Source organism: Bubalus kerabau, chromosome X, assembly GCF_029407905.1.
Source record: "Bubalus kerabau isolate K-KA32 ecotype Philippines breed swamp buffalo chromosome X, PCC_UOA_SB_1v2, whole genome shotgun sequence".
Taxonomy (NCBI): domain Eukaryota; kingdom Metazoa; phylum Chordata; class Mammalia; order Artiodactyla; family Bovidae; genus Bubalus; species Bubalus kerabau.
The window spans coordinates 130,297,871-130,323,757 of NC_073647.1; the positions used below are offsets into that span (position 1 = coordinate 130,297,871).

The window sequence follows — 25,887 nt, forward strand, 5'->3', positions numbered from 1 at the left end:
ATGGGATTCTCCAGGAAAAAATACTGCATTGGGTAGCCATTTCCTCCTCCAGGGGCAGCTTCCTGACCCAGGGATTGAACCCATGTCTCCTGCATTGGTGGGCGGGTTCTTTACCACTGAGCCACCTGGGAAGCCCCATAATTCCAAAGCAATTGTTCAGGGTAGTTTTCCATTCCAGGCTTAAGTCTCTGAATTTGACCCGCCATCTGAGGGTCTGACCCCTATTCAGTGTTTCCACAGCCTCCCTGGTGGGCTCGCCCTGTAGCCTAACTTAAAACTACCTTCCGCTGCCAGACTTTTATTGTCCTAAAGTCTCCAAGTGCCTTGCCTCAGTGTATTTACACTAGACTCCTCATGAGGAAGCCCTCAATCCCCTCACCTCCTTACACCTCATTTTTATTAGGCCCCTAGATCTCAGTTCACCAGCTACTTTATATGAATGCTGCTCTTAGACTCTAGAATTCTATAAGAAGGGGTTGAGTTTATTTTTCTTAGCATCCCCAAAACCACCCAGAAGCCTTCCAAAGAGCAGATGCTAAATTGATATTTGAACAATTACAGTGCAAGTGTGCAAGAAAGCAATTTACTGGGATTTCACTTCTCCCCCATTCTTAAATAAGCGAAGCCAATCCAGGTAAATAAACTTCAATTTTACAAAGAAAGACTAAAGCAAATAAAACAAACGAAGAAGTGAATACTTCTTAAAATTTTTTTCTGTATCTGATAATCACACAGACTTCACTGTGGAAAAATTTCCATATTCACAAAAAATCCATATTGCAATATCATGTTATCTTGTTCCGAATGACAAGAAATGATTCAAGGATTTCAGTCTGTGCTATGTAATACAAAAATCCTTAGTTTTCAACTGGATAATCTGCAGTACATGTCAAAGCTGTGCCATTAGTATACTTGGACTCTGAAGCTAAACACATGTTTAATTAAAAGGAACAATACTTAAAAACAGAAACAAGAAAAACCTCCAATTTGTGCATATTGTATAGGAACACAAATAAATATGTTATATGCTGAATTTCCATGAGCCCCACCATGGCCCTCCTCTTGTGGGAAGATTGCCTGCTTTCTTGAAAAGCAATGTGAAGTATCTGCTCAGACTTCACTAGGGGTGGGAGGAAATTTGGACATGCTCCAGAAAGTGCACTGGCCCTGGCACCATAGGAGCCCTGGCTGCAGCTCTGGCTCTGGCTCTCTCTTCTTCAGCTCTCAAAGCCTCCTCATACTAGAATGGGAAGGCACTGGACTTGGTATCATCGACATTAGCCCCAAACTCCCACATTCGTTTATATATCTCTATCTATCATGGAAGCACTCCATATTAGTTTACAAAATTGTACTCATTCCTTTTTATAGCTTCGTAGTACTCCACTCTGTGGATATATCATGTTCCCTCAATTAACATGTGCCTGGACATTTATGTATTTTCATATGGTTGTGGATGTCTCTTCAGAATTAATTTCTGAAAACACTGAATTACTGGCTTAAATGTAAAAGCACATTTAATTTTCTGACATTACCGAATTGTATTTACGCTCTAATCTCATTCTTCGATATGTAGCTCTCAAAGAATGAGATCAGTATATTCTCTAACACTATATACAGAAGTAAACTGAAAAGGGATTAAAGACCTAGCTATAAGAGTGGAAACCATAAAACTCTTAGAAGATAATATGAGCAGAACACTCTTTGACACAAATCATAACAATATTTTTTTGGATCTGTCTCTGAAAGCTAGGGAAATAAAAGCAAAAGTAAATAAATGTGTTGTAATTACAGTTAAAAGCTTTTGCACAGCAAAGGAAACCATCAACAAAATGAAAAGCCAACCTATTATATAGGATAAAATATTTGCCAATGATGTAAGCAATAAGGGGTTAATATCCAAAATATATAAACAGTTGATATAACAGTTTAAAAAAAATCAAGAAAAAGATGGGAGGAAGACTTAAATACACATTTTTCCAAAGAAGACATACAAATAGCTGAGAGGCAAATGAAATGATGTTCAACACCATTAATCATCATATGAATGCAAATTTAAACCACAATGAGGTATTATCTTATACCTATCACAAGGGCTATGATCCAAAAGGAACAGAAGTAACAAATGCTGGTGAGCATGTAGACATGATCTATGCACTGTTGGTGGGAATATCAATTGGTGCAGCCACCATGGATAACAGTAAGGAGAGTCCTCAAAATCTAAAAGCAGAACTAACACATGACCCAGCATTCCCACTCCTGGTTGTGTATCTGAAAAAAAAAAAAGAACCCACTAATTTGGATGGTCTCCATCACGTACTTGATGCTTGTCTGAGTCTAAGGGTTTCCACTGCTCGTCCCCCCTTCCCCTCCAGTCTCATCTACTCTCTGCCAGTGACTCCACCCCAGGCCAACCTCCCTGTTTATTAAGAAGGCACCTGTGACTGGCACAGCCAGTGTGAGAAGAAGAGATAGTCCTTCCCAGCCACCAGATAATCAGGAGTTTTGGCCAGACCTTTGAGCACACACTGAGACAGTGAGGAGTCAGACAAAAAGCACAGACTGTGGCACTGAAATGGATTAATAAGGAACTTAGTGATGTGGCCAGTGACCCTCCAGCACAAGATTCTGCAGGTCCAGTTGGGGATGATACACTTCATTGGCAAATCACAATTACAAAAAAGAACGGCAACCCATATCAAGGCAGTTTATTCTCTGTGACAATTCATTTTCCTAAAGACTACCCGTTCATACTACCTAAGGTTGCATTTGCAACAGAATTTATCATCCAGACATGAACACTAATGGCAACACTCAGTTCGCTACTCTAAGATCACTGTGGTCTCTTGCTTTCATGATTTCTAAAGTTCTGGTATCCATTTGTTCACTGCTATGTGATCTGAACCCAGATGATAGCCTACCCAGTGCCAGAGGTTGCATAGATCTATAAAACAGAAATAAAGACAAAAGAATTTTTCAGGAATGTACTCAGAAGTATGCCATGTGATGCTACCTTAAGTCAGAATAACCTGCATTGAAGCTTGAATTAACTTTCAGTTCAGTTCAGTTGTTCAGTCCACTCTTTGCGACCCCATGAATTGCAGCATGCCAGGCCTCCCTGTCCATCACTAACTCCCGAAGTTCACTCAGACTCACATCCATCGAGTTAGTGATGCCATCCAGCCATCTCATCCTCTGTCACAGTCTTTTCCAATGAGACAACTCTTCACATGAGGTGGCCAAGGTACTGGAGTTTCAGCTTTAGCATCATTCCTTCCAAAGAACACCCAGGACTGATCTCCTTTAGAATGGACTGGTTGGATCTCCTTGTAGTCCAAGGGACTCTCAAGAGTCTTCTCCAACAGCACAGTTCAAAAGCATCAATTCTTCGGCGCTCAACTTACTTTAAATTACTGCTAAAAATGAAAAAAAAAAAAACCCACTAATTTGAAAAGATCCACACACACACAATGGCATATTACTCAGTCAGAAAAAAGAATGAACTTTTGCCATTTTCAAGAACATGGATTGATTGGAAGGCATTATGTTAACTGAAATATGTGAGATAGAGGAAGACAAATGCTGTATAATTCCATTTATATGGAGAATTAAAAAATAAAACAGACTAGGGAGATGAAGCAGACTCACAGCGAACAAGCTAGTAGTAGTTACCAGGGGAGAGTAGCAAGGGGAGGGTAAGGGCACGGATAGAAGATTAAGAGGTGCAAACTCATATGTATAAAATAGATAAGCTACAAGGATATATTGCAAAACAAGGGGGATATAGCCAATATTCTATAACAACTATAAATGGAACATAACATTTACAAATTGTGAATCACTTTGTTGTGTCCTTGAAACATAAAATATTGTACATCAACTATGAAAATGAAGTGAAAGTGTTAGTTGCTCAGTCTTGTTCAACTCTTTTTGACCCTAAGGACGGTAGCCTGCCAGGCTCCTCTATCGATGGAATTCTCCAAGTAAGAATTACCCACTGGAGTGGGTAACCATTCCCTTCTCCAGGGGATCTTCCTGACTAAGTGATCAAACCCAGGTCTCCTACATTGCAGGCAGATTCTTTGCCATCTGAGCTACCAGGGAAGCCCACAACAACTATACCTCACTTTAAATATATATATATATATATTCTCCCAAATCATCCCACCCTCTCCCTCTCCCACAGAGTCCAAAAGACTGTTCTATACATCAGTGTCTCTTTTGCTGTCTCGTATACAGGGTTATTGGGACGACCCAGAGGGATGGTATGGGGAGGGAGGAGGGAGGAGGGTTCAGGATGGGGAACACATGTATACCTGTGGCGGATTCATTTTGATATATGGCAAAACCAATACAATATTGTAAAGTTAAAAAATAAAATACAATTTCAGTAAATATTCTCTCAGGAACTTTCACATATACAATACAGTATTATGAACTATGCGCTTCCCTGGTGGCTCAGTGGTAAAGAATCTGCCTGTTGAGCAGGAGATGCGGGTTCAATTCCTGGGTGGGGAAGATGCCCTGGAGGACGACACGGCAACCCAATCCAGTATTCTTGCATGGAAAATTCCAAAGACAGAGGAGGCTGGCAAGCTACAATCCATGGGGTTGCAGAGAGTAGGAAACCACTTGGCCACTAGCAACAGCAACGATTAACTACAGTCACAATGCTGTACATTATATCCCTGCTGCTGCTGCTGCTGCTATGTCGCTTCAGTCGTGTCCGACTCTGTGCGACCCCATAGACGGCAGCCCACCAGGCTCCCTCATCCCTGGGATTCTCCAGGCAAGAACACTAGGGCTTCTTTATTTTGTAAGTGAAAGTTGTGAATGTTTATGCCATTTGGACACTTACACCCATTTCATCCATCCTCCAACCCTCTCCTGGGACAACCGCCAATCTGCAACATGATGGACCTAGAGATCATTACTGATTGAAGTGACTCAGACAGAGAAGGAGAAATATTATATGACATATCTTAGATGTATAATTTAAGAAGAGATGATACAAATGAATTGAACTACAAAATAGAAAGACTTACAGTCTCAGAGAACAAATTTATGGTTGCCGCTGGGGAAGGATGTGGGACAGGGATAGTTAGGGGATTTCTGATGGACATGTACACACTGCTATATTTAAAATGGATAAGCAACAAGAATGTACCTTGTAACACAGGGAACTCTGCTTAGTATTATGTGGCAGTATTGATGGAGGTTTGGGGGAGAGTGGATACCTGTATATGTATGGCTGAGTCCCTTCACTGTTCACCTGAAAACTTTCACAATATTGTTAATTTGCTATACCTCAACACAAAATAAAAAAGCTAAAATTTTACAAACACTGTGCCTGCAGTGCAAGGGCTGTGAGTTCAAACCCTGGTTGGCGATTTAAGATCCCATGTGCCACATAGCAAACCAATCAACAAAATATCATCACAGAAAAAGTGATGGGGATCCATGAAAGAAATAATTGATAACCTAGATTTTATTCCCTTCAAACTTCTGCTCTATAAAAATACATCAAGAGAACAAGAAGATGAGCCATAGTCTAGGAGAAAATATTTGCAAAAGACATATCTGATGAAGGCTCTAATCTAAAATATACAAAGAACTCTTAATATTAATAAGAAGAAAACATCTAATTAAAAAATGGACAAAAGATAGGAATAGATACCTTGCCCAGGAAGATACAGAGATGGAAAACAAGCATATGGAAAGATGCTCCACATCATATACCATTAGGGAACTGCAAATTAAAAAAACAAGCAAATACCACGACATCCCTTTCAGAATGGCCAGCATTCAAAGGACTGACAACACCAAATGCTGGTAAGGATGTGAATCAACAAGAACTCTCATTCCTTGGTGGTGGTGATGCAAAATGGTAGAGCCACTTTGGAAGACAGTTTGCAAGTTTCTTAGTAAACTATACATATTCAACACTGCTGGTAGGAATATAAATTGGTACAGCCAATTTACAGGGAAAACAGTGTAGCAGTTCCTCAAAAAATCAAAAATAACACATAATACTTTCCACATTCCACTACTATCCAAAGGAAATGAAATCAGGACCTCGAAGAGAGCTCTGCACTCCCATGTTCATTGCAGCACTACTCACAATGGCCAAGAAAGGGAAGCAGCCTAGGTGTCCAGTGACAGATGAATGGATAAAGAAGATGCAAAATATACATATAATGGAACACCATTCAGCCTTAAAAAGAAGCTAACCTCTCCAGTTATGACAGCGTGCATAAACCTAGAGGACCTTCTGCTACAGTGAAATAAGCCAGACACAGAAGGACAAATACTGCATGCCATTTAGATGAAGAATCTAAAATGGTCAAAGTCAAAAAAACAGAGAGCAGAGTGGTGGTTACCATGGTCTATGGGAGGGTGAATGAGAAGGAACTGTAGACTTAAAAAACATTCACAGTCTATACATGAGACAGGGTGTTCAGGGCTGGTGCACTGGGATGACCCTGAGAGATGGGATGGGGAGGGAGGTGGGAGGGGGGTCAGGAAACGGAACAATGTACACCCATGGCTGATTCATGTCAATGTATGGCAAAAGCCAGTACAATATTGTAAATAGCCTCCAATTAATATAAATAAATTAAAAGAAAAAAAAAAAACATTCACAACCTAAAAGCTGACAGGTATGTTCTCTTTGGTACAAACATTTAGGACTTCATCCCAGGAGGCAGCGTCTCGAGTAACCCTGAGAGAACTGCTCCAAAGAAGGGAGGGGAGGAGCCAGGTTACATAGAAGTTTTGCAACAAAGGGCAGGTAGTCTGAATATCAAAAGATTATGATAAATGAAGGAAAACCAGATAACCCTGGTTAAGGAATTTAGCCCTTTTCCATATATGGAAAGATGCAAGAATCGGGGCTCACTGAAATCATTCCTTTGATATGAACTTCACATATCTGGGGCCCGTTTCCTGTATTTTTACATCCTGTGTTCCCTCAGGGTTCACCATCCGTGGTGGCTGCAACTGTTGATAATTGACAGTGTTTATTCACTGATACAGCAGGCAGTATTCCAATTTTCAGTATTAATCAAAAGTTACAAAGTTTAATTATACTATATAATATAGAGTTTATAGCTAAAAATACCATATTGTACACTCTCTCTGAGGTCAAATCTTATGGCAAGTGTTCTTATCCCAGACATAAAACATAAAGGGTGAGAAAGCATCTGTCAAAATGGCCATCATCAAAAAGTCTATAAACAATAAATGCTGGAGAGGGTGTGGAGAAAAGGGAACTCTCTTGCATTGTTGGTGGGAATGTAAATTGATACAGCCTCTATGGAGAACAGTATAAAGTTTCCTTAAAAATTCGGACTAAAACTACCACATGACCCAACCATCCCACTACTGGGCATAAACCCTTTGGAAACCATAACTGAATAAGGCACATGTACTCCAATGTTCATTGCAGCACTATTTATAACAGATAGGCCACAGACAACCTAGATGTCCATCGCTGAATGGATAAAGAATTCTGGTTTCTGTATAAAATGAAGTACTACTCAGCCATAAAAAGACCATATTTGAGTGAGTTCCAATGTAGTGGGTGAACCTAGGGCCTATTATACAGAGTGAAGAAAGTCAGAAAGAGAAATATAAACATCGTATCCTGACACATATACATGGAATCTAGGAGACAGCATTGATGAATGTATTTGCAGGGCAGGATGGAGATGCAGACGTAGAGGACAGACTTGGTGACACAGGGGCGGACGAGAGGGAGGGACAAACCGAGAGTAATACTGAAACATACACATTACCATATGGAACATCAACAGCCAATGGGGATTTGCTGTGTGATGCAGGGAGCTCAAAATGGTGCTCTGTGATAATCTAGATGGGTGGGGAGGAGTGGGAGGTGGGGGGATGTTCAAGGGGGAGGGGACATATGTATACCTATGGCCAATTCATGTTGATATATGGCAGAAACAACACAATATTGTAAAGCAACTAAACTCCAATAAAAAATAAACTTAAAAAAGGATGAGAGGGAAATTTTGGAGGTAATGGATATGTTTATGGCATAAACTGTGGTGGTCATTTCACAGGAGTAGACTTTTCTCCAAACTCATCAATAAATAAATCAGAAAAATACTGGTTAGCAAGGAAACCTAGCATATCCCAGTTAAGAGTATGCCACTGAAGGTCACCATGTGGTAGACATCCTCAGCCGATGTAACAGAAAGCTCCAAAATGTTTCAAAGGCCCCAATCTTACCTATCTCTCACTTGACCTTTTTCATAAACCACTCCCACTTTCATTCATTTAACCACCCAAAAGTGTCTATTCCTTCCCAATTGCTTGCCAAATTACAGTCAAGATAACTTGATTTCAATTATTATTATTTTTTTTAGTGGCGTGTGCTCTGGCACCCGCACCCTGAGGGCAGAGTACACCAGTCCAGCGACTTCAAATTATCATCCCACCTCAGGGGAGTGCCACCCTGATTTCTGGGAAACTCCACAGACAGAAGACAACATGAATAAACCATCTAATCTGCACAGGGTTTCCCTGTACTTGAATGAGTGCACAGGACACATTCCATGCCAGCTTCACATGATTTCTCTCTGATTTACTCATAATCCCAGGCAGACTCAGAAAATGCTGCAGGTTTGGGTCTCCACCCCCAAAGGAAAGTCCATATCACAATTGAGTCATACAAATTTTTTGGTTTCCAGTGCTTTCATAAAATTTATGTTTATACTATACTATAGGTTATTAAGTGGGCAATAGCATTGTGCCTCAGAACAATATAGATGTCTTAAATAGAAACACCTCTTTGCTAAAAGAAAAAAGATGTTAACCATTATCTGAGCCTTCACTGAGTCCATCATTTTTGCTGCTGAGGGTGTGAACATTGCAAGAGGTATCAAAACGTGACACACAGACATGAAGTGAGCAAACGGTGTTGGAAACATGGAGCCGAAAGACTTGCTGGAAGCAAGGTTGACTGACACAAACTTTTAATTTGGTAAAGAAAAAGAACAAAGAAAAGAAAAGCAGTACCTGTGAAATACAATAAAGCAACGTGCAACAGAGTGAGGTGTGCCTGTAACTGTAAGGGCAGTTTCCCATCCCAGGCTTTGTCTTTAAACTATGCGGCCCACCATGGAGAACCTGGTCCCTGGTCACGATTGCCACAGTCTCATCCAGCCCACCATGCACTCAACTTATAATTACTTCCCACGGATAGACTTATACTTTCCCAAGGCCCATCACTACTTTGCATCAGGGAATTCACATTTGGCTGCTGTCATGTCACCATTTCCTTTACATGACAGCTGCTTTTCGACTCTATAATTTTATGGTGAGTGGCTAGATCTTTTTCTCAGCTCTCCAAGTACTAGCATGGAGTCTTCTATGAGCAGAGGCTCAATTACTGTTTAGGGAATAAATGAGCCTGTGAGCATGAGGATGAATTTCTTAGAATTTAATTTTACATTTTTGAATTAACGAAGCATACATGGTCACTTATAATTTTGTAAAACACAATTAGGAAAAATGAGGAAACAAAATACCATCCATCTTACATTCCCTCTATTTCTTGATCCCACATATTGCACTGTTTAGTGTTTTCATGTTGTAAAGGAAATAACATATTGTAATGCCATGTTATCTTGAACCAGCTTACTGAATAAGATGTGGAGTTAGGGCCTAGGTTTCCTTCATTTACAGAATCAAGTAATCGCTTATCTTACAGAATGTCTTAGATCACGATGTACCGAAGAAATCGGCCTAAGAGAGTTGTAGGAACCTTCCCCTGCCAATCACAGAGATGAGACTTTGGGAGTTATCTTTGTTACAGGACAGGGGAATGGTCCCTGGAGTCCACATTCAGGTCCTCACTTTGCCTTCAGATCAGTCCTGGGAATCCACTCTTAGCCACACGAACGCGCTGAACATCAGTCCGAGCTCTTCGCCACCAGCACAGAAGTTTTGCAGAGACACTTTCGGCTATGGCTGCCCTGTGCACGATCTCTAAGGGATGATGGAAGGGGCGGGGCTCTGTGGGGACCCCGTCGTTCAGTGTTCAGCGGTCCCTGGGTCATCCCTTAGGGTCCTCACCATGCTGTCTGTCAGAGCCCAGGACCCTTCACACTACGGACTGCAGTCCTCCTGCCCCCAAACGAAGCCCTCACCTCTCCGAGTCCCTAGTGGGGAATCAGGGCACTTCTCTGTGCATCTCTCCTTGACAGGGGCAGCGCCACTCTGTGAGCCTTCCTCCTTGGTGGGAGAGACCCTCTCATCAGCACTGATGGTCCTCATCTTCCCAGTGGTGATGGCCAAGATGCCATCCTCCTAAGAACTGGGGTTCCATCCATTCCCTCGCTGAGACCAGATAGAAATGAAGAGGCTTCTCATCCGTATAACTCTGCCTGGAGCCTCTGGGGTTAGGAATAGGGGCAGGGGTCTGTAAAGCCTCCTCATTTGTGGGTCTAGTGATACTTCTTTCTTCACTCAGGGATCTCACCATGGTCCTGGCCAGTCCTGGGACCTGACCCTCCAACCTGAGATTCTCCCTCTACTGAACTGAGGCCATTTTTCTTAGACTGAGACTTTGACCTCACAGAGAACTACAAGGCTTATAAGATGGAATGTCCTGTCTGGGCATTCTAGGCCTGAGAGCAAGTTTGGGCAGGTCTCTGAATGACCTGTATTTTGCGGTGCTCGTCTCTCCAGTCCTCACCTATGGAAGCCCAAATTTTGTCTATCTCTTCGATTAAAGGATTCCTGGCGAGCACCACATTCCGGCAAACTCTTCAGCAGTTTCCCTAATGCAAACCTTAAAGTTTCATGTCCCAGACTTGATCTGAGATGGGTAAAATAACACAGAAGGCAAGGGGCAAAATGGGGTGTGTTCCCTGAGAAAAATGCTGCTCCATTCTTTTCAAAAGCCAGAGTCAGTCTCTTTTCATGACTGGTTTTAATTGATTAACAGGCATACTTTTCAAACATTCTACTGCATGTAATCATGCACCACAAATACTGTGTTTTGTTACAAACTGCAAGTTTATGGTCCATGCATTGAACACGTCTATGGCATCATTTCCCAACATCATGTATTCACTTGGGGTCCCTGTTCCACATATTGTTAATTCTTCAAATATTTTAATCTCTTTCCTTATTTTATTTCTTATGGTGACCTGATCAGTTGTCTTTATTACTATTGTAACTGTCTTACCTTTGTAAATTAAGCTATGTGCATTTTTTAGACATCTTCTAGTAAGTGTACAATAGGATTAACAACTTTTATAAGCACTGGGAATCCCCCAAATTCCTACTGATTTACTCTATGGCAATTTTCACTTTATTGCAGTGATCTAGAACCCAAGTCACTGTATTTGAGATATGAGTACAATTCTAAAGGAAAAAAGCCATCCAAGATGGTTTTGTGCTATTCTGAATAGGTTATCGGACACTGCACTGAGAGACGATCTTACTGTCCCTATCATCTGTTTCTCTTCTTTATTCATGTCATTTATTGATGTAGCCTTCGAGGCTTTGTGCCTGAAGAAGTGTATTGGAATATATCCAGAGTCCTTACTTTTATCCCAGGATACATTTGAGTGTTAAGGAACACAAGCTCTGCTTTAGAGCAAGAGGAGTATAACAGTGTCAGATCTAGAGGAATTCAGAGAGGAATCTAATTCCAGGCCTATCAGTCACTAGTGTTCCCCAGCAAGGGCTTACTGCCTGATGCACCTAGAAGCCAATACTATGGAACGGGCTTTTGAGAGAAAAACTTGAATCCAAGGTGGACTAGCAAGAAGACAGAAGTGGGGCTCTGAAATCTGTCTCCTCAATCCAGAGTTTGAAGTAAAATGAAAGGGTTTAGGGGAACTGCAAACTTGGAAGCTAATTGGCTAGTCTTGAATTAGTTCATGTAAGCTATTCATGCTGCTAGAAGCCCGATTTTCTGCATTGAAGGACTTCATACAGTTCTCCCCTGGCAACATTCCTACTCGGAGAGTTCCACAGACTGAACCCTCTTCGTTCTGCAGTCATCCTAGAAACATAGGCTCCTTTTTGGCATATGCATAGTGCTGCCTCTAAAAATAACTCAAGGTTTGATTAATCAACAGCCTGTTTAAGGAGGCAAAACCACTTTAAACTGGTCAATGCTTTATGCTTCCATCCCCCCATTTCTCCTTGTACATTCTTCAAGCTTGTGGGAAATCATCCTCAATTTGGTTAATGAGTCTCAAATTCTGTAGAAAATGATAATCCCAGGTCACAGAGTTTTGTACCACCAGGACTGGAGCGTTACATAAGCACTGACAAGGTTAGGATTAATTGCTATTTAAGAAAGATATTATCAGAGGCTTTGTTTCCTTCACATGTTTCTTTTCAGGCTATTGCTTGAAGTTTGGCGTTTTGGTGCCTGGATGGAATTTATTACTATTGGGTCATCTGTCTTGGCTCTTCCTGGCCACTCCTCAGCCCAAACTGAGCTCTGCAGTTGACTGACCAATTTCTCCCACTGTAGTGCTCAAAATAGTTTACCTTTTGTCCAGAAAACAGAGCCTGGACCAACTGTCTTTAACCAATGCTTGCTGCCTCTTCCCAGACTTCATGGATTGAAGTCGATATCAACCAGTACTCTTATCAGGAACTTGAGGTCTCCCTGGAAAGCCCTTGCATTCGTGGGAGGTGTAGGAAAGCCTTCAGGGCTTCTCTATCTGTGGCTTAGAGCGCTTTGTTCCTCTCTAGGAAGAAAATGGGCAAACTTGAGGCATCACCCCTTAATTTAGGACCCAATTCCATCTCCTAGTTTGGTTTCTGGAAAGCGTTGGCTGTATGAGCTCCCTGGAGAAACCACTGAGAAGAATGAACAGTCTCAAGGTGACCAGCTTGGATCTGAGTGTTCACATAAAGAACCTTGAATAGTTTTCCATTATTATATGTGGTTGTCAAACTATAGCTTGAAAGGCACACATGCTACCCAGCTTCCAAGGAATCTGTCCCACCAGATCCAAGACCGCAGCCCATTTGGTCACAGGCTCCTAATATTTCTGCCCTCCCATGTGCTGAGGGCATACTTGTCTACTGAGGAGGGTCCTATAGAAGTTCAGGCTCTGTCTCAGTCTCCATGTAGAAAAACTTACCTAGTGTGTAGGAGGCTGAGACAGTGATTGCATCACATTGAAGAAAGTGAAAGAGGAAGCTGTCTTAGACTCAGGCAGAGCTGACTTTCAGAGAGCAATTCAGGAGCACACACATTCAAACACCGATTTCCTCACTTCCTTTCTGAGCATGCTGGGGTTTAATCTTTCTGGTACATGACCAAAATACTTTACCCCTCCAGCAGAGATCACTGATAAGCAAATCTAGATGTCTGGGCAATTTTCAGGGGAAATACATTGACTCCAAGGCCTCTATGTAGCCCATGGCCATTAAGACCACAACCAATGGCTATTTTTCCTGGTAAAATTTCATTTTTAACATCACGCATGCACAAATATCGGAGAAGGCAATGGCACCCCACTCCAGTACTCTTGCCTGGAAAATCCCATGGACGGAGGAGCCTCGTAGCCAGCAGTCCATGGGGCCGCACAGAGTCGGACACGACTGAGCGACTTCACTTTCACTTTTCACTTTCATGCATTGGAAAAGGAAATGGCAACCCACTCCAGTGTTCTTGCCTGGAGAATCCCAGAGACAGGGAAGCCTGGTGGGCTGCTGTCTATGGGGTCGCAGAGAGTAGGACATGCGACTGAAGTGACTTAGCAGCAGCAGCATGCACAAATATATAAAAGTAGTTCAGAACTACCTCCCTGCTATTCTGGCTGATATACAATAGGACTGGACTTTTTAGTGAGGAAACACCAGAATGTCCCCTATTGTATGAAATTCCTTAGCCGGCAGGTTCTTTACCATCTGAACCAATGGGGGAAGCCCAAAGACATTGCATCCCTAGTACTGATTTATCTTATAACTGGAAGTGTGACATTTTTACTTCCTTCATCTGATTTTTTTTCTTTATTTTTATTTTATTTTTTAACTTTACAATATTGTATTGGTTTTGCCATATATCAACATGAATCTACCACAGGTATACATGTGTTTCCCTTCCTGATCCCTCCTCCCTCCTTCCTCCCCGTACCATCCCTCTGGGTCATCCCAGTCCACCATCCCCAAGCATCCAGTATCGTGCATCAAAACAAGGAAAAATTTTTTTCTTTTCTTTTATATCTATATGAGATGACGGATGTTCCCTAAACTTACTGTGGCAATCATTTCATTGTGTGTGTAAGTCAAATCATTGTGCTGTACACCTTAAACTTACCCAGTGCTCTAAGTCAATTATATTGCAATAAAACTGGAAGGAGAAAAAAAAAAAAAAGAAATTCCTTAGCCGGATTAGGGTGCATTCTTCTGTGTGTCGGGGGGAGACTTTTCCTGCTTTATACTCCCTCACCTTACATTTATGCTCACACCACGACAAGGTAATCAGGGCTGGTTTCATCAAGAATACACTCGTGTCGAACTCCAAGTATCATAAGAGACTACTATAAACAACTATATGCAAATAAAATGGACAATCTAGAAGAAATGACAGATTCTTAGAGAGGTACAGCCTTTCAAGACTAAACAAGGAAGAAATAGAGAACGTGAGTAGACAGATCACAAGTACTGAAACAGTGATTTAAAATTTTCCAATAAAATGTCCAGGATCAGGTGGCTTCTCGGATAGTTCTATCCAACACTTAGAGATTCTATCAACCTCTTCCAAAAAGAATTACAGAGGGAGGAACACTCCCAAGCTCATTCTATGAGGCCACCATCACCTTGAGAGCAAAACCAGACAGAGAAGCACACACACAAAAACAAAAAAAAAGAAAATGACAGGCCAATATCACTGAAGAACACAGATGGAAAAATCCTGAACAAAATACTAGCGAACCAAAAAAGACAGTCTCTTCAATAAGTGGTGCCTTGAAAACTGGACAGTTACATGTAAAATAATGAATGTAGAACATTCTCTAACACCATACACAAAAATAAACTCAAAATGGATCAAAGACCGAAATGTAAACCCAGATTCTATAAAACCCTCAGAGGAAAACCTAGGCAGAACATTCACTGTTTGACATAAGTTGCAGCAGTATTTTTTTATTTTAGTAAAATGGTTTTGATCCACCTCCTGGAGTAATTAAAATAAAAATAAAAACAAACAGGTGACCCTTAATGAAAGTCAAAAGCTTCCACACAGCAAAAGAAACCAAAAACAAAAAGACAACTCACAGAATGAGAGGAAATATTTGCAAACAATGCAAACAACAGCAGAATAATCTCCAAAATATATAAATAGCTCATGCACCTCTGTGTCAAATAAACAATCCCATAAAAAGTAGGCAGAGTGTATAAACAAACATTCCTTCAAAGAAGACACACAGATGACCAAAAAGCATATGCAAAGATGCTCAACATCACTAATTATCAGAAACATGCAAATGAAAAGTACAATGAGGTATCACCTCACACCAGCCAGAATGGTCTTCATCCCCAGATCTGCAAACAACAAATGATGGAGTATGGAAAAAAGGGAACACTGTTGCACTCTCGGTGGGAATGCAAATTGACACAGTCTCTACGGAGAACATTATGGAAGTTCCTTGAAAAACGAAAAATAGAGTTACCATATGATTTACCAATCCCACTCCTGGTACATATCCAGAGAAAACCATGATTCATAAATATACATGCACGCCAATCTTCATTGCAGCACTATTTACATTTACGAAGATATGGAAGTAACCTAAATGTCCATCAACAGAGGAATGAATAAAGCATTTGTCGTAAATATATTCAATGGAATATTATTCAGCCATAAAAAGAATTAATTAATGACATGTGCAGCAACATGGATGGACCTAGGGAATGTCATAATAAGTAAAGTAAGACAGAGAATACTGGATGCTTGGGGCTGGTGCACTGGGACGACCCAGAGGGATGGAATGGGGAGGGAGGAGGGAGGGGGGTTCGGGATGGGGAACACATGTATACCTGTGGCGGATTCATTTTGATATTTGGCAAAACTAATACAGTTATGTAAAGTTTAAAAATAAAATTAAAAAAAAAATAAATTGTCTACCAGAAAAAAAAAAAAAAGACAGAGAAAGACAAATATCATATGTTATCACTCGTAAGTGGAATCTAATTTTTAAAAAATGACACAAATGAACTTGCTTCCCTGGTGGCTCAGCTAGTAAAGAATCTACCTGCAATGTGGGAGACCTGGCTTTGATCCCGGGGTTGGGAAGACCCCCTGGAGAAGGGAAAGGCTACCCACTCCAGTATTCTGGCCTGGAGAATTCCATGGACTGTATAGGCCATGGGGTCACAAAGAGTTGGATAAGACAACGACTTTCATTTCACTTCACAAATAAACTCATTTACAAAATATAAACCGACTTATGGGTATCGAAAACAAGCTTATGATTACCACTGGAGAAATGTTGGGGGAGGGATACTTTAGGAGCCTGAGATAAACATACACGACTGATGTGTCTGACTCTTCGTGACTCCATGGACTGTAGTCCACCAGGACCCTCCATCCATGGAATTTTCCAGGTCAGAATACTGGAGTGAGTTGTGATTTCCTGCTCTAGGGGATCTTCCTGACCCAGGGACTGAACCCACTTATTTTGTGTCTCCTGCATTGGCAGGTGATTCTTTACCACTGTGCCACTTGGGAAGCCCACATCTACAACTAATATATATAATAGCAGTAACCCCAAAGCACCTACTGTATAACACAGGGAACTGTACTCAATAATCTGTAGTAATCTGTATGACAAAAGAGTCTGAAAATGAGTGAATATGTGTATGTATAACTGAATCACTCTGTTATATACCTGAAACTAACACAACATTTTAAATTAATTATACTCAATAAAATGAAATAGAAAAATAATACCATCATAATATCCAGCAATCTGTCTCCTGAGCATATATCCTGAGAAAAACATAATTCAAAAATGGAATAATCACCCCAATGTAAATTACAGCAATATTTACAATACCTAAGACATGGGAACAACCTAAATGTCCATCAACAGAGAAGTAGATAAACATGTGGTCCAGAAATACAAAGGAATATTACTCAGCCATAGGAAAGAATGCCATTTGCAGCAACATGGATGCACCTAGGGATTGTCATACGAAGTGAAGTAAGTCAAAGACAAATATATCCTTCATATGTGGAATCTAATTTTAAAAAGTGATAAAATGAACTTAATACAAAACAGAAAACTTACGGATCCTGAAAACGAACTTATGGATACTAAAGGGAAATGTAGGAGGGAGGGATAAATCAGGAGCTTGGGATCAACGTACACACACCCCTATTTATGAAATAGATAACCAATAAGGACCTCCTGCATAGCACAGGGAACTCTAATCAATATTCTGGGATAACCTACATGAGAAAAGAAACTGAAAATGAATTAATATATATATATAACAGCATTACTTTGCTATATGCCTAAAACTAACACAACATTGTAAAACAACTATACTCCAATAAATTTTATTCATTTTGATATTTGGCAAAACTAATACAGTTATGTAAAGTTTAAAAATAAAATAAAATTTAAAAAAAATGTTAAATGGCCAAAAAAATTAAAAAAATAAAAAAAAATAAAAAATAGACTACCTGGGCATATATCCGAAGAAAACCATAACTTGAATAGGAACAAGCACCCCCATGTTCCTTGGGGCACTGTTTACAAGAGCCAAGACATGGAAACAATCTACAGGTCCATCAACAGATGAAAAAGATGTGATACATAAATACAATGGAAGAATACTCAGCCATAAAAAAGAATGAAAGAATGCCATTTTCAGCAACATGGATGGATCTAGAGATTGTCATAATGAGAGAAGTCAGACCAAGACAAATACCACAGTATATTGCTCATAGGTACAGTCTAATTTTTTAAAATGACACAAATGGACTTATTCAAAAAACAGAACCAGACTCCCACAATTTGAAAAGAGATTTATGGTTACCAAAGGAGAACTTTGTTGGGGGGGATACTTTAGAAGCTTAAGATGAACATACACACACAACCAATATAGAAAATAGATAACTGAACAGGACCTCCTATATAACAAAGGGAACTCTACTCAATATTCTGTAATAGCCTATATGGAAAAAGAATCTGGAAAAGATTGAGTATATGTGTAACTGAATCACTTTGCTGGACACCTGAAACTAACATAAGATTGTAAATCAACAAATCTGCAACAAATTTTTTTTTTTTTTAAAAGAATATCCATCTGTAACAATACCTCTGTGCTGTCACCTTAGGCAAAGGGGAAAACCCCCATCACCTCCATAGAGCAAGATTTCCAGGCGAGGAGCAAGGTGTTTGATCTCCGGATTCAGAGGACCCTCATTAATTACAGGTTGAATAAAGTCTCGCCACATTCATCCCATGCTGCTGCTACTAAGTCGCTTCAGTCGCGTCCGACTCCGTGCGATCCCATAGGCGGCAGCCCACCAGGCTCCCCCATCCCCGGGATTCTCCAGGCAAGAACACTGGAGTGGGTTGCCATTTCCTTCTCCAATGCATGAAAGTGAAAAGTGAAAGTGAAGTCGCTCAGTCGTGCCCAACTCCTAGCGACCCCATGGACTGCAGCCCACCAGGCTCCTCCCATCCATGGGATTTTCCAGGCAAGAGTATTGGAGTGGGGTGCCATTATAGCCAACTCCTATTAGCCAATCCCAACACATAAAAGAGTCAGACACAGACAAACATAGGCAATTAAATCCAAAGGCCTGGAACCTTAAGCCAGTGTTCAGAACTCTAACCCAATCATTTGAGCACCTCAGTAGCGCTAACCTCTGACATTGTCCTCTTTTGGGTGGGTCTTTAACCCACGACTGTAGCCTTAGGATTCTAATCAGACAGAAGAAACTCCTAGGTGGGACTCTAACCCACAGTAGTGGTGTCGTTCTTCAATTTGTCACGTCTGACTCTGTGCAACCCAATGGACTGCAGCATACCAGGCTTCCCTGTCCTTCACTTTCTCCTCAGGTTTGCTCAAACTCATGCCCATTGAGTCAGTGATGCCATCCAACCGTCTCATCCTCTCTAACACACAGTCCTGATGAGATTATTAGACTACAGGCACATTCTAACTTCATATAGCACATTTAGTTACAGGCATATTTTAAGGAGTTTACTCACCCCAAAGATGTCTGATCCAGGAGCTGTTTCCTTCCTTAAAAGTGAAAGGAGCCCCAGAAGCCAGAGGAGCCCAGAGTGCCATGGCTAGCAAACAGGAACCCGAGAGCCAACTCTCTAGACAAACTCAGTATAGGTGGCCACTCAGGGTTGGTGTTGAGGGCCCATCAGGGGCTACAGTGCATCAAGCAGATGGTCACAAGTCCTAAACCTCAATAAGGCTGCCCAAACTCACAGAACATGGGCTCAAGCCCGATGCTCAGAGAAGTCAATACTTATGGCAAGAGCTTTAGAGAAAAGAGCTTTACTGCAAGGCCAACCAATGCAGGATGCAAGGTATCAGATCTCTCTCCAATCCAGGAGCCTGGGTGCAATTTAAGGGGTCTCGGGAATTTCTATTGGAAGCTAATTGGCTAGTCTTCAATTTCATTTCAGCTACTCAGGTTACAGGAAGCCAGGTTTTCCTCATTGAAGGACTTCTCACTTTGTAAATGGCCCAGGACGATATTTCTCTTCTCTTGAGTTTTGCAGACTGAAGAGCTTGGCTCTGGGGTCATCCTGAGGTCATGTGTTCCCTCTTAGACACTTGCAGTTCTTTCTTTGTAAAATGACTCAAGGTGTGACTAATCAACAATCTATTTGAGAGGGTCAAACCAGTTTAAGCTGGTCAATTGTTTCACATGCTTTTTCACTAGCCCCCTGAACTCCAGCACATTATCCCAACTCCAAGACAAAGATAATCACAGTGCACTAAATGTTGCCTAGCAAGGACAATCATGTAACATTCCCACCACAGGATGTAACATAGAATGTGCCTGAGGTAGAATCTTTCCCAGCTGGAAACAACTCAGAGCTCTTAGAATTTTTGTCATTGACCAGTATCTTCCCTCCCAGATACCCTTTCATCTAATTAATGAATATTTCCACGCATTTAAGTACCAACAAGAAATCTAGAATTTGCCCAATTACACACAAGATAAAATAATCGAGTAGGTCCTTAAGGAGAGGTCTCTGGCTCCCTCAACTCAGTGTAAAGGTCACCAGTCCAGGAGACTGTGGATTCTCTGAGGCCCTCCATCTGAGGATCTGACCGGGCTCACCACTCCCACTGTCTAGGAGTAGCCCACCAGGCAACTTCCCTTGAAATGACCTCTCGCTGAAGGCTTTGCATTTTCCTAAGGCTCCAAAGCGAGACTGTGTATTAAAAAACGGAGACATCCGTTTGCCGACAAAGGTCCCTGTACTCAAAGCTATGGTTTTTCCAGTAGTCATGTATGGATGTGAGAGTTGGACCATAAAGATGGCAGAGCGCTGAAGAATTGATGCTTTCAAACTGTGGTGCTGGAGAAGATTCTTGCGAGTCCCGTGGACAGCAAGGAGATCAAGCCAGTCCATCCAAAAAGAAATCAACCCTGAGTATTCATTGGAAGGACTGATGCTGAAGCTGAAGCTCCAATACTTTGGCCACCTGATGTGAAGAGCCGACTCATTGGAAAAGACCCCGATGCTAGGAAACAGAGATTGAGGGCAGGAGAGGAGGGGGCAGCAGAGGTGAAGATGGTTGGAAGGCATCACTGACTCAATGGACATGAGTTTGAGAAAACTCGAGGAGACAGTGAAGCGCAGAGAGGCCTGGTGAGCTGCAGTCTATGGAGTCACAAAGAGTGGGACATGACTTAATGACTGAACAACAAACAACAAGGCTCCAAACTGCCTCACTGCAGGCCATTTACACTTGCTTTCAACTCCAACTGCCTGCCCCCGCTTACCCCTGCTTTTGACTTGTTCTTTCTGCAGTCCCCAACCTTTTTGGCACCATGGACTGGTTTTGTAGAAGACAATTTTTCCACAGACTTGGAGTGGGGGATGGTTTTGGGGTAATTCAAGCACAGTGCATTTATTGTGAACTTTATTTCAAATGTAAATGCCACTGCTGATCTCACAGGAGGTACTGGTCCAAGGCCTGCAGGTTGGGGACTGCTGCTTTTGGTCAGAGAGTATCTCACCATATTTTTATGTAATGGTACCTCCTAGATTCTAAAATTCAACGGGCAGGGGCTAGACGTTGTTTTGGTGGTTGCTGTTGTTCCTTTTTTTTTTTTTTTTTAAACACAAACCATCCACGGTACTAGTAAGCATCCAAAAAGCTCATTCTCAGAACTTCCCTGGTGATCCAGTGGATAAGACTCCCTGAACAATTAATGTAACATCTACCCTTTTAGAAAATCTTTAAGTGTACAATATGGAATTGTTAACTATAGGCTCTATGCTACACGGTATATTTCTAGAAATTATTCACTGTATATAACTGAAAATCAGTGCCCTTTGACAATCACTTCCTCATTACACCTCCTCCCAGCCCCTGGCAATCACCATCCTACTCTGCTTCTATCAGGTTGCCTATTTTAGATTCCTCATTTAAGTGATATCATCTATTTCTCCTTCTGTGTCTGGATTATTTCACTTAGCACAATGTCTTCTAGGTCATCTCTGTTATTGCAAATGACAAAGTTTCCTTTTTTTTTTTAAGGCTGAATAATACTCCATTATAGGCTTCACATGTAACTCAGTGGTACAGAATCCACCTGCCAATTTAGGACACACAGGAGACTTGTGTTCAATCCCTTGATTGGGAAGAGCCCCTGGAGGAAGAAATGGCAACTCATTCCACTATTCTTCCCTGGGAAATCCCATGGTCAGAGGAGCTTCGTGGGCTACAGTCCATGGGATAGAAAGTGTCAGACACAACTGAGTGACTGAGAACACACACACACAACACTCCATGATATGTATATACCATATATTTATCCATTCATCCATCAAAGGACATTTAGGCTGCTTCCCTGTTTTGGTTATTGTGAATAATGCTGCAACAAATACGGGAATACTGATATCTCCTGGAGAGTGTAATTTTAACTCCTTTGGATAGATACCCAGAAGTGGTTTGCTGAATCATATGGTAATTCAATTTTTAATTTTTTGAGGAACCTCAATACTGTTTTCCACAGTGGCTTTACCCATTGACATTCTCACCAACAGTATAAAAGAGTTCTTTTCTAAATGCTTGCACTTAATCAGCTTACTCTCTACTGGAGAGCAGGGCAATCAAAATTTCAAATTATTGTTGTGGTAAAAACATTTAACATTAAATCTACTCTTAAAATTTTAGGCACACAGCACAGTACGGTTAAAAACAGGTACACTGTTGCACAGCAAATCTCTGGAATTTATTCATCTTGAATAACTGAAACATTATACCAAGTGCAAAGCAACTGCCCATTTCTCCCTCCTGTGGCCCCTCTGTGTTTCTATGTGTTTAAAGACTTTAAATACCTCATATAAGTGGAACCATGCAGCATTTGTCCTTCTGTGACTGACTTATTTCATTTAGAATAATGTCCCTGTGGTTTCTCCATGTTGTCCCATATAACAACATTTCTTTCCTTTTTAAGGTGAAATTATATCTCCTTGTCTGTGTCTACCACATTTTCTTTATCCATATATCTGTTGGTAGATATTTGGGTTGTTACCATATACTGGCTATTGTAAATAATGGTGCAATGAACACAGGAGTGAAGATGTCTCTTCGAGATACTGATTTCACTTCCTTTGGATAAACAATTAACCCTTGCATCATGTGGAGTTTAGAGGCACCAAACCCCCATGCAGTCAAAACCCCCTGTATTCTTTTGACTCTGTCCACACGTAACTAATAATAACCTACTGTTGACTGGAAGCCTGACTGACAAAGGCTCAATGCTTATTTTGTATACTATAAGTATTTTCTACTGTATACTTATGCTAAAGTAAGCTAGAGACAGCAAAATGTTATTCAGAAAATCATAAGAGAAAATATATTAACAGTACTGTGTTTATCAATACTACAGGATTACAGCATCCATTTACAAGAATTGTCTGTCAGTACCTACATCTATATTGTCTTACTGACACAAAAGACTATAGATACAAGACACTATATATCAAAACTGAAAACATAATGTGAAAAGAAATTCATATTTAGTTACAGGTATAATGATTCAAGCATTGATCATGAAGAAGAAGAAATATAATTGCTTTATAGTAGCCTAGTGTCGGAGAAGGCAATGGCACCCCACTCCAGTACTCTTGCCTGGAAAATCCCATGGATGGGAGGAGCCTGGTAGGCTGCAGTCCGTGGGGTCGCTAAAAGTCGGACATGACTGAGCGACTTCACTTTCACTTTTCACTCTCATGCATTGGAGAAGGAAATGGCAACCCACTCCAGTGTTCTTGCCTGGAGAATCCCAGGGACGGGGGAGCCTGGTGGGCTGCCATCTATGGGGTTGCACAGAGTCGGACACGACTGAAGTGACTTAGAAGTAACAGTAGCAGCAGCCTAGAGTACTTGATAGGATTGCTTCGTGGTAGCTGAGAATATACAGTAGTGAATGAATCACTAAAATTTTTTTATATCATACACTATTATGGTCGTATTTATAATAGAGTACTGAAAACATTGTTACTTTAAGAGAAAACACCTGTGATGACAGCCTGATATGCATTTATGTTTATCCATTCACAAGAGAGAGGTAGGACAATGTACAGTAATATAATTCCTTGAAAGTAAAGTCATAAAACAGTAAAAAAATGAAACATTATTAATTTTATATTAAATATCACTCACCTTCTGCCTATGCAATGGTAGGCTATCCATTTCAATACAAGTCTTGCACGCAATGTTCTACCTGATGAATACTTAGCTGGTGGTGATGATGAAGATGATGCCACAGAAACATCTCATACAGTCCTTGCCTACAGTTATTAGCTCTTAGAACAAAGACACTCACACACATACTCAACAGATGAGTTGATTACCCATATGGCACAATGATTATTTACTACTCATTGAGTGGAAGTGGATCATCATGTAGGTCTTCATTCCTCACACCTTCTTGCTGAGTAGGCTGAAGAGGAGGAGGAAGAGGAGGGGTTGACCTTGATGAGTGGCAGAGATGGAAGAGCAGAGGAGGTGGAAGGGGAGGCAGAGGAAGCAGGCACACTCAGTGTATCTTTATGGAAATACATTGTAATTTCTGTCTGAAGATTTTGCTTTTTCATTTCTCTAAAAACGTTTCTGTGTGTTATCAGTCCTCCTTCCACCATTTGCTTTCATTTCAGTGCCTTTATCATAGAAGGTTCCATGCCATACAAGAGTCAAAAGCAGTCTTGAGTCCTCAGAATGCTTCTGCCAGATTGTCTAATGTCAATTGTTTTCTGGCACTGCTTCTTCTACATCTTGTTCCTCATCATCCAGCTCTGGTTCAGAACCATTCATCTCCATCAAGTGGTATTTTGTTAATTCCTCTGCTGTAGTGTCTGTTAGCTCTTGGGTTTTTCCAAGATCTGTATTTTGGGACTCTGCACCCCCTCCCACCCTTTCATGTCATATCCACAGTCTCTTTCATGATTTCCTTGACTCTGTCACAAATCCTGTGAAGGCATACACGACAACTGGACTGTTTTCTTTAGCAGGAATTTATTGTTTTGGGCTTTCATGTGTGTTTTTTTTTTTTTTTTCTGGTAACAACAATCGCATCTTCACTTGTGTAATCCTTCCAGAGTTCATGATGTTCTATCAGGGTTCTCTTCCATAGCATTAACAATCATTTCCATACAGTACCCTGTGTAATGAGCCTGAAAGGTCCTTTTGACCCTCTGATCTATAGGCTGACTTAAAGATGTTGTGTTTAGAGGAAAGGAGACCACTTTCATGCCTTTGGTGTTGAACTCACAGGGTTCTTGGTGACCAAGGGCATTGTCCAATATCAAAAGAATTTTAAAAGGCAGTCCCTTACTGGCAAGGTACTTCCTGAATTCAGGGACAAAGCACTGATGAAACCAATCCCCCCCAAGGTTTCATGCTATCCAGCCGTCTTGTTGTACAACTGAAACACTGGCCCATGATGTTTATTGTTTCCCTTTAAAGCTCAGGGTTAGCAGCTCTATAGGTTAGGGGAGTCCTGATCATTTGCACAAAAACCTGATGACATTTGCACAAAATCATAGAATTAGCCTATCTCTGTCTCAAATCCTGGAGCTCATTTCCCTTCCTAACCAATGAATGTACTTTATGGCATTTTGTCCAGAATAGGGTACTTTCATCTGCCTTAAAACCTGTCCAGACAGATCTTTCTCCTCAGTGATTTTCTTTTTTAAATCTTATTGGAGTATATTTAATTTACAATGTTGTGTTAGTTTCAGGTATACCGCAAAGTGATTCAGTTATTCATATACATATATGCATCCTTTTAGAGAATCTTACCTCATATAAGTTATCACAGAATATCGAGTTTCCTGCTCTATACAGTAGGTCCTTGTTGGTTATCTACCTTATATACAGTAGTATGTATATGTTCATCCCAAGCTCCTGATTTATCCCTCCCTGACACGTTTTCTCCTATTTCCTCTTTGGTAACCATAACTTTGCCTTTGATATCTGTTCAGTCTGTTTATATTTTCTAAAGAAGTTCATTCGTATAATTTTTTTAAAGAACTACATTTTCAGATGAGAACAAGATGGCAGAGGAATAGGTGGATGTGGAGTACATCTCTCTCCATGGATACATCAGAAATACACCCTCAGACACAGAAGTGCATGCAGAACACCAGCTGAGAG

General features: G+C 40.9%; 1 protein-coding gene across 7 annotated transcripts in view; it reads right to left on the bottom strand.

Moving 5' to 3' along the window:
• LOC129638695 (melanoma-associated antigen B10-like) overlaps positions 1-24,097 on the bottom strand; it is a 32,622-nt gene extending 8,525 nt beyond the window's left edge. The window contains exons 1-3 of one of the 7 annotated variants that reach the window (XM_055563291.1): positions 19,236-19,372; positions 12,541-12,743; positions 3,157-3,416 (exon numbers count right to left, since the gene is read on the bottom strand). In XM_055563291.1, coding sequence (XP_055419266.1) covers positions 3,157-3,179 — 23 coding nt within the window. In that variant the 5' untranslated portion in view covers positions 3,180-3,416; positions 12,541-12,743; positions 19,236-19,372. Of the gene's footprint in view, positions 1-1,609; positions 2,272-3,156; positions 3,417-12,540; positions 12,744-15,515; positions 15,647-18,333; positions 18,403-19,235; positions 19,738-23,895 lie in introns of those variants that run through there. The other 6 variants (XR_008707972.1, XM_055563292.1, XM_055563289.1 and 3 more) reach the window with 6 other exon arrangements.
• Between the last annotated feature and the right edge of the window lie 1,790 nt (positions 24,098-25,887).